At 37.8% G+C, this 11,077-nt stretch overlaps 1 protein-coding gene across 17 annotated transcripts in view; it reads left to right on the plus strand.

The window, feature by feature from the left end:
- The window catches only part of DLG2 (discs large MAGUK scaffold protein 2), a 1,827,487-nt gene that overhangs the window by 1,213,130 nt on the left and 603,280 nt on the right, over window positions 1-11,077 (plus strand). For all 17 annotated transcript variants that reach the window (XM_045293139.1, XM_045293148.1, XM_045293133.1 and 14 more), the window contains one exon: window positions 5,104-5,273. In XM_045293139.1, coding sequence (XP_045149074.1) covers window positions 5,104-5,273 — 170 coding nt within the window. The remainder of the gene's footprint in view (window positions 1-5,103; window positions 5,274-11,077) is intronic.

The following is an 11,077-nucleotide window of genomic DNA, read 5'->3' on the forward strand; positions in this document are numbered from 1 at the left end:
TTCCATGTGGGCTTTGTTGCTTCTGAGCTGGATGGCCACTTGTTTACCTTCAGGCCTTTAAGACCCCAAATGCTATACCTTTTGATAGCCGGGCACCATTAGCTTTCTTCACCACATTTGCTTATGCACCCATTTGTCTTCAGTGATCATATCATGGAGGTGAGCACACAATGATATGATTGATTCTTAATGACCTTATTGGACAGGGTGGAACTGCCTCTGTGAGTTTGCAAGACCTGAACTGTTTTCAGGACTAGAAAGCCCAGTGTCTCTCTCTCCTGGAGTAGCTGGTGGTTTCAAACTCCTGATCTTTCACTTAGAAGCTCAACTCATACCTGCTGCACCGCCAGGTTTCATAAGAGTACACGTAAAATCTGTGTCTGAAGTCTCCCTTTTGAACAGACCCTGATTTTTAGAAAATGATTTATTGCTGACTTTAGCTGCATGGTGTAATTTCACCAGCTGGTGTTTTCCATTTGACGAGGTATTGTTGCATCTCATCCAACACAGCACATAGGGATCTAGGTTGTCCATAGCTACGGCCCTTTGGTCTGTAATTAATTACCTACTTGATTAAAGCGTAGAACTGAGTGAAGACACTAAAGGGTAAGCCAATTTAGGAGCACGTATCAGTAACCAATAACTGCTGCAAAGTTAAGTTTCAAACCTTGTAACCTTAAACCTACTTTTGAGTCCATCCTTGAGGGAGTCTGAGTGTGGTTGAGAGGCTCTGGAAAGGGTAAGGTGCAGAATAACATGAGTTGATGGTAACTCTTTGAAGTGTGCTAATTTATGAAAACTTTCATCAAGGCTTTCTTATATCTATATGCAGTTTTGATCAGAACTGAAAATGTTCTTGGTTGTGAGGCAAGGGCAAAATGAAAGGGAAGTTATATAACACTTCATCAAACAAAACTTACTAGGATCACTATTTTTTTCCATTTTTCCTCTCCAGAGTTTCATGCACTTCATCTTTTTTCTCTATTCTTTATGCAAAATTCCAAAATCACTTCAGCATCTGATTGTAGCTCAGTGCTTGTCTCTACCTTTACTGTCTCTCTCCTCCCCTATAACCCTTCCTGCCTTTTCTCATGCAGACGATTCCAGTCTATTTTTCACAACAATAATTATCACTATCTATTGATGTTTTCAATTTCTGAGATATTATGCTAAGTGTTTCACAAATTATCACATTTAATCCGCACAAAAATCTCCATTTTAAAATGAATTAACTGAGGCTTTGAGATGCCTGAAGTCACATAGTACAGGAGATTTAGAGCTGGAACTAGACTTCAGGTGTAGCGAGTATGCCCAGGGCTCTAACATCTGTCCTTATGTTCTTTACTGGGTATGCGCCACTGTATATCTCTACCTGCTATATGCCTGTTAGAGAGTATTTGGAAGAATCGTAAAAGTAGAAAATTGTTTATAAATACCCGAAGTCTTTCTACTGACAAAATCAGAACTGAAACTTTGCTCCTCCTTATTTTTTGTGTGTAACGAACAGGCAGCTTTTTCATTATTAAGAATTACAGGATATGGTGTTCATTTTGTAATGAATTGACTAACATCCTTTAGCTATTTATGAAATCACCAATGCGTTTTATAACAAGCTATTTCTATCCCTATGAAAAAGAGTAGATTTTATACATGTATATTGTTTTAAATTATTTCTTAAGCATGGAACAAATAAGTATTATTTGATATGTTCCAGTGTTTTATATTTTCTGCTTTTTTCCCTGTTGAGGCTTTTTTCTGGTCTATTTTGTTGTTGTTGTTAGGGGGTTTTGTTGTTGTTGTTGTTTGTTTAATGTTTCACAGCATATGAACTCCAGGATAGTTGGACCGTTAGACATAATGACTGCATGAATGGTTTATTGGGGGTGTGGGGAGGAAGCTAGAGGTCAGATGGGAAGTGGGTATAGCAGTGGGTACAGGAAGGAAGAGATAGTGTGGGAACTGACTGTGGTGCTTATTATGCAGCTCTTTATGATGTGACCTCATTGTTGAAGTGCCCGATATGTGAAATGTATCTAAATAAAACTATTAAACATTTTTAAACAATTCTAAAAAAGTTGACCATGATAATTTGGTGGAGTTTAGATATACATGTATGTTAAACCCACGTCATAATTATCAGCAAATGTAATTTCCAAATAATAAGTCAATCTAATCAAGCTTATGGTCAGTTTCATTACAGCAGCTTCAATTTTATTTGCTAATTCAATAAATAAAAATATGGGGAACTAGAGTAACATAATGTCCCAAATGTAAGTATATGTAAACATACACACAAAAGTATTATTTGCCTATGTATGATCCTATTCATGGCCCAAAATATTTCATGGTTCAATGTAAATAACAGTTTATTTGTGAGTCTTTAGATACATATTAGTAATGAAATATCCTCTTTTTAAATATATGAAATGTTTTCTGTAAAGAAAATGTGCCAGAACTTCAAAATAAATGAGACTTTGAGAAAATATATAATATTTTTACTGGGTGGGTAATTTTGATCCCATCTTGCAGATGAATATGGCAGACATATCTGAAATGGTAAGCAATACAGGGTAAGCAATGCAAGGATAAAACCATCAACTTAATACTTTGGCAGAAAGTGGAGGAAATAAAGGCTGTACTTTTTACTGATAAAAGCTATTATGAGAGTTTTACTCAAAAACTCACTCCCATCAAGTCAGTGTTGACTCAGAGATTTCCATTCAGCTTTGCTCATCAGTGGGCCAGGAAGCACACTCCACTGTCACATGGTGTGGGTGCTGCAATCTCCAGTGCTTCTGCCTCTCGGGCAAGGATAAGATGAACATGTCTCTGGTGGCTCTTTTTTTTTTAATGGTCATGGGATTCCCTGCTTCTGAAATGGCTAACTTTTATACCCAGTAGAAATGCAAAACTGACCAGTCCCGAGTTAGAGTCCTCTACGATTTTTGCATGGTCCCACCCACTTGCACACTGATTGGGAATTACAAAAAATCTGGGTAGAAGACCTGTGTCAAGTAACCTCACTTCCAACACCCTTCATCTGTTAGTCTGAGCAGTATAGTGAGCTGAAATGGGGACACTAGAATGAATATGTGGAGTGAAGAAAATATTTCAAGTCTTAAATTCTATATTTTAGCCATTTTCTTTTTGCTTTTTTTTTGGTACCAAGAATATAAAATTATATATTTGAATTTCATGCCAACATAATTATTTTTAGGGGAAAAGTGATCTCAAATTCAAACATTTTTCTAAGAGACCCCCCGTGGTGGTGTGAGGTGATGCAGAATCAATTGCAACACAATTAACTCCATCTGCAACAGAATAAAACACTACTCAATCCTGTACCCTCCTCAGGATTTTTATGTTGGAGCCCATTGTTGGAGCTACTGTGTCAATACACCTAATTGATGGTCATTCTCCTTTCCTCTGACCCTCCACTTTACTAATTATAATGTCCTCCAGGGGCTTGCTCCTCCTGAGAGCATGCTGAAAATATGAGAAATGAAGTCTCACCACCCTTGCTTCCAAGGCGCAACCTCCTGTATTTATTGAAAGTCTATTGTAGAGTCAATGTGACTCAAACACATCAATTCTTCCCCAGGGTTCCTTACTCATTCCCCAGCTTCTGCTTAAACTAGACAAAATCAAGACAAAGACACATTTGCATAACAGGTGGAAAACCTGTCAGCACAAGGTCACAATGGTATCCACAGGATTAGACATGGAGCTAATTATAAACTGTAAGAAACAAAGGGAATTGTCACAAGATCATGGTAGGTAGCAGATTCATTCACTGTCTCAGCCAGCATTGTAGAAGCAGGGAAAAGACCGTGATTGGGATGCATAAGCAATTGCAGGTTGAAAAGGCTTACAGAACTGGATTTAGGGACTTTTGACCAATTAACTACTTGATGGTTGGAGTATAGCTCATGACTGCTCAGCCTGGAATCCTATCTACCAATACCCCAACTTCCATTTGATAAGTATCTATAAATATTGAAGGGTGTGCCCAGTCAAGACCCCTGAAAGTTAGACCACCCTCTGTGGACTGACCCAGGAGATGATATAATTTACTTTCCAACATACCACCTGAGGGCAAAGGTGCAGCCTTCCTGGTCAGCAGTCAGAATGAATTCAGATGGAGACTAAACTCAAGTCAAGGCTCTACAGCAGTGGTCCTCAACCTTCCGAATGCTACAACCCTTTCATACAGTTCCTCAGGTTGTGGTGACCCCCAACCATAAAATTATTTTCGTTGCTACTTCATCATTGTAATTTTGCTACTGTTATGAATTGGGCGACCCCTGTGAAAGGGTCATTTGACTCCCAAAGGGGTCATGACCCACAGGTTGAGAATCGCTGCTCTAAAGGTTATTAGGATTCCCAGTATAAATGTTAGCTTTCCACAAACCAGGTGCCTTAGAATTTAAACTATAATACATTGTAAATTGCTCGGAAAGATTTATGGAAAAGTCAAATGATTTTTCCCATGGGAAAATAGCAAAGTTTGACACGGAACTTGCCATAGCAAAGTTTATTTCTAGGGCCAAGAATTGTCTGAAATGCATTTGAATTTATTAAATAATTAACTTCAGTACTTAAAATATTGTGAGAATTTTGAAGGGGGGGTGGGGGAAGAAGCTGGAAAATAATTTGCCAGAAAGTTACCAAGTTAATGATAGGGATAATCATATACATTTTTTAAAATTCTAAATTATTATGTCTTTTTAATTTTCTAATATATTTTGGTATTACTTTTATAGTTAGTAAACTAATAAAGTGATTAAGACCTCAGCTACTAGTACACTTTTGTTGTTTGTATGTACTCTATAAGTTGTTAAGTCTGGACAATTACTCAAAATTCCAACCCTCAGTTAAACCAATGAAACTGACATAGCCCAGGAACTTGGTCATTTTAGGAACAGCTAAGGAATTTAAAGTGGACTTGATTTCCTTCATTTGCATTCTTTGAAATTCAAATAGTTTTAGTTTCTTTTCAATTTTGCTTCCCTGCAATCTAAGGCAAATGATTACATCACAATAAATGTCTTGAAGAAGTCCACCTAGCCAATGCTGACGCTTGCCTCTTTTCCTTGCTTGTAGGGTCAATGACTGTATCTTGCGGGTGAATGAAGTTGATGTGTCCGAGGTTTCCCACAGTAAAGCAGTGGAAGCCCTCAAAGAAGCAGGATCGATTGTTCGACTGTATGTGCGTAGAAGACGACCCATTTTGGAGACTGTTGTGGAAATCAAACTGTTCAAAGGGCCTAAAGGTAATGAAAACCCACAGGACACTCACTATGCATGACAAGTTTTTGGCTGAAGTGTGTGCTACAGGGCAATTGTGTTTTTAGCCTTCCAACACTCGGTAGTTACTGAGAGATTGAAATCCTGCAATAATAGTTTTCATAGTAGTTTCACTTTAAATATGAACTAGGAGGAAAGTCCAGAATTGCTTAGGAATATTATTATAAACAATGGCAGCAACCATTTGTATTCTTTTATAAATTTTTCATCTTACTGGCTCATCATATGTGTTAATACTTTAAAATTTTTCAGTTACAGATTTCGAGCCTTCTCTTTTAGCATAAGAGTAGTAGAAATAAGAATAATTAAAATAATCTATCCTGAGATAATAACATTTTTTACAGTACTGTTGGGATTTGTCTTAGTTTTATGATAACCTTTCATATTACACCCAACAAGTACTACATAATCTTTTATATTTGAAGTAGTCAGTATAAGTTCAAAATAAGTTATTATTTTTTGGAGTATTATCAGGTCCCTTGAGGCACTGTAGTTTACTCTGATCAAGTACACAATGTGATGAGTCATTATACTAATATTTAGAATAATCCTTTGTGCCCTGTTCTTCTGAGTGATGACATTTAATATTGGCTTAATTTTCCTTTAAATATTTTATAAAAATCTAATCATGAAATTAACATTATTTTAAATTTTTTAGAAGAGAATGGTTGGATAGTCACTCTACTCCTTGAGTGGATCCTTTCTCTTCCCGTGAAATTCTATTTAAACCTAATGTCATGTGCAAGTGGAAACTAATAAGTGCAACTTCTTCTCTGGGAGGCACGAAGGCTTGGTAGTTAAGATCACAGGTGCATAGGCTCAGAAATGCATCTAAAAGCATATTTACTTCCTGGTAGTAGAGTGACATAGTTGGTATGGGAGGCTCAACTTTTGTGTCAACTTCCTCACTGGTAACTGAGAATCATAATAGTAGTGTGGACCGACTAGGGTTGAAAAAGGCAAACCAAAAACCGTTATCATCAAGTGGAATTTGACTCCTGGTAGCCTTATGTGTATCAGAATAGAACTAGGCTCCATAGGATATTTAATGTTTGATATTTTGTAAGTAGATCTCCAGGTCTTTTTTTCTGAAGCACCTCTTGGGAAATTCAGACCACCAACCTTTCAGTCAGTAGCCAAGGCTACAAACCTTTGAGAACACCCAGGTTATGTGAGAATTAGCTGATACTATGAATGCCAAACCGCTAAACTGAAGGTTACCTCGTGATGAGCATATAAGATAGAGACCAAGTGCTTAACTTAGAATCTACTCTGTAGTTCACTATTTTTAAATTTCTTATGACTTCTTCCTAATAAGTCCCCAGATCATCCTGTCCTTTGAGAAAAAAATCCATCAGTATGACTCAGTTGAGAGCACCTCCTCTCTACCCCAAAACAGTTATCTTAACCTTCTCAGGTGACCTCTCCGTGTTAGGGTTGAACTGAACTGACCTGATTCAGCAGATCACCTCAGAAACCATTGGCGTGATTGGACCTTTGTGAAGAGACCCTATGGAATCTAAGACAAGTGTATTACTGAGAGAATTTGTCTGCAGCCATCCACCAATCATCAAAAAAACTCATTGCCCCCACCACCCCCAAAAAACTCACTGCCTTCAAGTGGACACCAGCTCACCATGACTGTACAGTAGAATTTATGACCTTCCCTCATGAGTTCCCAAGTCTGTGACTCTCTACGGGAGTCGAAAGCCCTCTTTCTCCCATGGAGCCACTGGGCTCTCCCTGCTGTCCTTGTTGTTAACCAGCTGACTCGTAACCATTGTGCCACCAGAGTTCCCCCAGTGATCACAGAGAATTTAAATATTTTTGTTTGGCATAAACCTGTGCATATATGAAGTGGAACCATGGTCGTAATTCCTTTTTTTAACCAATTGTATGCATTAAAGATATTGAAAAGGAAGATCTAATCCATATTAATAGAACAAAGTTCTCCAGAGATGTAAATTATTAATTAAAAAATAATTTAATATGTGTCTACAGGTTTGTATCAATCCTTTCTTGACAACATGAATAGTCTCGTTAGTAAATGTCAATAATCCAACCAACTAAACTAACTAGCCTTGATCCTGTGTATATAATGCAGAGTTATTTCATTTAGTAACGTAGGACTTCAATGATTCAACAAATATTTACTGGATGTTTGCTATGTACTTAAGAGCCCTGACTAAGGAAGATCAAAGAAGAAAGTATGCATTTGAATTGGACTGGCAGAGAATATTGAAAATACCACGGGCTTCCAAAAGAACAAACAAATCTGTCTTGGGAGAAGTGCAGCCAGAGAGCTGCTTAGAGACGAGGATGGCGAGACTGAACCTCACGAACTGTGGGCTTGTTGTCAGGAGAGACCAGTCCCTGGAGAGGGACATCGTGCGTGCGTGGTAAAGTAGTGGGCAGCGAAAAAGAGGAAGACCATTGACAAGATTGATTGGCCCAGTCAATACTCTGTATTCAGCATTTTTCCAAATATCTTAATTTTGGAGAATACCTGCATAATCAACTTTTTAATATCAATCATCTTTAATATAAAACTGTGGTGAATATGGCAATTTGAACTATTTTGAATAATTACAAGCATTCAGTGAATCTAGTTTATGTATTATTTGGAGGTACTCAAAGTGACTTCATAAACAACAGAACCAAATACTACCTGATCCTGTGCTGTCGTCCGGATCATATGTTTGAGCGCATTGATGCAATGGTGTCAACTTAACGCACTGAGGACCCCTTTTTCTGACCATTATACTGCTACTACTACTACCTACTACTACTACTTCTAACTGCTACTAGTACTAACTTCTATTACTACTCCCACTGCTGCTATTACATACACACACGTCAATGCCCAACCTCGTTTTTTCGGTTTCAGTTTATCATTGTTTGGGGTTTTCTGGGTTTGTTTTACTCCTCAGAATGTTCGCCTGTGTTATCCTTATTGTTTTGCTTCTGGTGCAGAACAAAAAAGGAACAGAGTAGCAAAAGGTTTTATTACCAGTAAGGGATTATTTAGGATAATTATTCGTGGCTGAATTAAATTTAGTTTTCCATTTTTACGCCCTTTCCTTTATTACTTTACCCCACAAGCTACTAGCTGTGGGATGACCTCTCGCGTTTGTGCTCCATCTTCATAGCAGTGCTGGTCCTCCCAACAGCCGGACAGACTCATCGGTTAAAGATTCAGTTATGTTTTAACCCTGCGTGTTGGCCGTATACAGCGCTGCTTAAGATTCTCCTTTCGCAACAATATGCAAAAACTTTCCGAGACTCGCTGTTATGAGTTTGGTCGTTGTAAGCCAGTGGGGTTACACCTGTCTAATAGGCAGATGGTTAAGAAAAAAAGTGAGTAATCAAATTGAAGAAACCATGATTAGGCATGCCCATTTAAGTTTCCCACTCAATCAAAAATGTGTGAGGAAGAAAATCAGAAGTGTGCATGTTTTCCCCAGGAAATAAGTCGAGATAAAGGGTCTGTCTGGTAAGTTGCTTCAAAAAACGCTAAAAGTAATAACTTCTGAGGAGCTGCATAATTAAACAACTGCTTTTAGTGTATGTAGCCTATGAGAAAGAAGTTTAACCCACGTAAGAGATGAGATCAGCTGTCTTTACGTTTTAATGATGCTTTCTGACTTAAGCATGTTGGGAATAGGTTTAAAGCTAAGTTCTAAGACCAAAGCTTTATGTACCACTGTCTATAGATAGGCTTTGGTGGCTTTATCTTAACAATCCTTGTTTTTAAATAAAAATTGAAAGAATGATACGAAAGTTTAGGTAGCAACGTATTTCAGAAAGTATTCCCCATTCTTTTTAAAAAAATGTTTTTAAATAATCTTGGTTTAATTTATTCATGGATAACCCACTAATGAACCCTACAGCCCTGTAGTCAATTCTGATTCACAGTGACCCTGTGGGACAGAACAGAGAACTGCAGAGTTTTCAAGATGTAACTCTTCATAGAAGCCCCTGCCATATCCATCTCCCATGAAGCAGCTGCAGGGTTCGAACTGCTTGCCTTTGGTGGAAACCTAGTGCTTTAAGCACTGTGCCACCAGGAATCCCTTCTTCATGATTACAGATGTGGGTGTGTGTTTTATGAAGAGGTATCAAAAGTTCATGGACAAATTGAATTAAAATCTAATCAAATTTTACTTTGAAAAATACTTTGAATTCCATGTGTGTATATATGTATAGATGCATATATATGCATATAGAGATCTTTATCAGTTCAAACTGAAAATGCAGTCAAAGTTGTAGCTCTCTATAAGCATAACTCTAGAATGCAGTGAATGTTGAAATCACTATGCTAATAGCCATTTGTAACGCATAGAATTCAATCAATTCAGGGCCACAAAAAGTTCCTAGGCATCTCGTGTAGGTATTGGACTGATCGCAATTAACCTCTCTGTGTCTGACATTTCTTGTATGTAACATGTATATATTTGAGTATCTAATTCATAGCTTTATTCTCAAAGTAGTAATCATAAAGTCTCCATAAACATTTATGGAGACAATAAACATTTTATTTTTATTATAATTTGGTTCACAAAACCAAATTAACTGTCATTAAGTCAATTCTGACTCATAGCAACCCTATAGGACAGGGGACTAGTATGTTTAGGGTTTCTGGAAGCTGGTCATCTTTATTGGATCAGAAAGTTTCATTTTTCCCTTGCAGAACCTAACAACTGTTTATATATGTAGGTATATAGTTTTACACAAACTTAAGTTAACACACATGATAAGTGTTAAGTGAACTAATATTTTAATTGGAAAGTAAATGGACTGTCTTTGCACTTGGGACAGAGATTACCAAGGAGTCCTGTAGCACCAGTGTGATGCACTTGGCTGCCAACTGCTGCATGGCTAGTTCCCCAACCCCTCCAGTCGCACCATGAGAGAAGCAACCGAGCCGTCTGGTTCCATAAGGATTATAGCCGACGGAACCCTATAGGACAATTCTTTTCTGCCCTATAGGGGCCAGATGATTTAAAGCCAAAATTTCACACCATCACAACAGAGGCATCCCACTCGGTCGTTCTTTTTCTCTTTCTGTTCATGGATAACTTTGCTGACAATATGAATATTCTTTTATAAGTTAGATTTACTGTCACCTGATTACAATAACCTGGGGAGGTCTAGGTTAGCAGACTTTTTGATTATCCAGAATCTAGCTGTGTATATCCAAGCAGATCACCAGAAAGGCCACTGGGTAACAACCGAATGCAGGGATTATGCAACTGCTTTGATTACTGGTAAACCATCCATTTACTGCATCCGGGAACACTGGGCATTCTTGCTATTTTCATCGTGGGGTAAATTACAGTGTGTATTTTATTTTTTAATGCATGTAAAACTCTGTCTCTGAATACAGGGCACATTCAGTTCTTTATTCAGGCCCGTGCCCTGGACTCTGTGTTCTGAGCTGTTGGTGGACTTTTTTATGCACAGAGATGCCCTGAATAATGGTGTGGCTCTTGGTAAGCACAAATGACAAGTTCAGATGTTTGGCATGTGGTCTCAAAACGCTGCAGTTTCCTTTTAGTGCAAAAATGTTTTTAGTCCTTTTGAATTACCAAAATTGTCCCCTTGGGTGCACCTGGGAATTTGCTTGTGTGCATGTGTATAGCCTTTTATTGAAATAGAACATATAGAATCAAAATGAGAAACCCTATTTGTGTGAGGCCAAGGAGGCTCTCTTCATGGTTATAAATTGTGGCTAAATTACCACTTTCAGTCCTGAAAGAACATTATATAT

The sequence above is a fragment of the Echinops telfairi genome, unplaced genomic scaffold (genome assembly GCF_000313985.2).
Source record: "Echinops telfairi isolate 266 unplaced genomic scaffold, ASM31398v2 ScPeMD7_1713;HRSCAF=2227, whole genome shotgun sequence".
Taxonomy (NCBI): domain Eukaryota; kingdom Metazoa; phylum Chordata; class Mammalia; order Afrosoricida; family Tenrecidae; genus Echinops; species Echinops telfairi.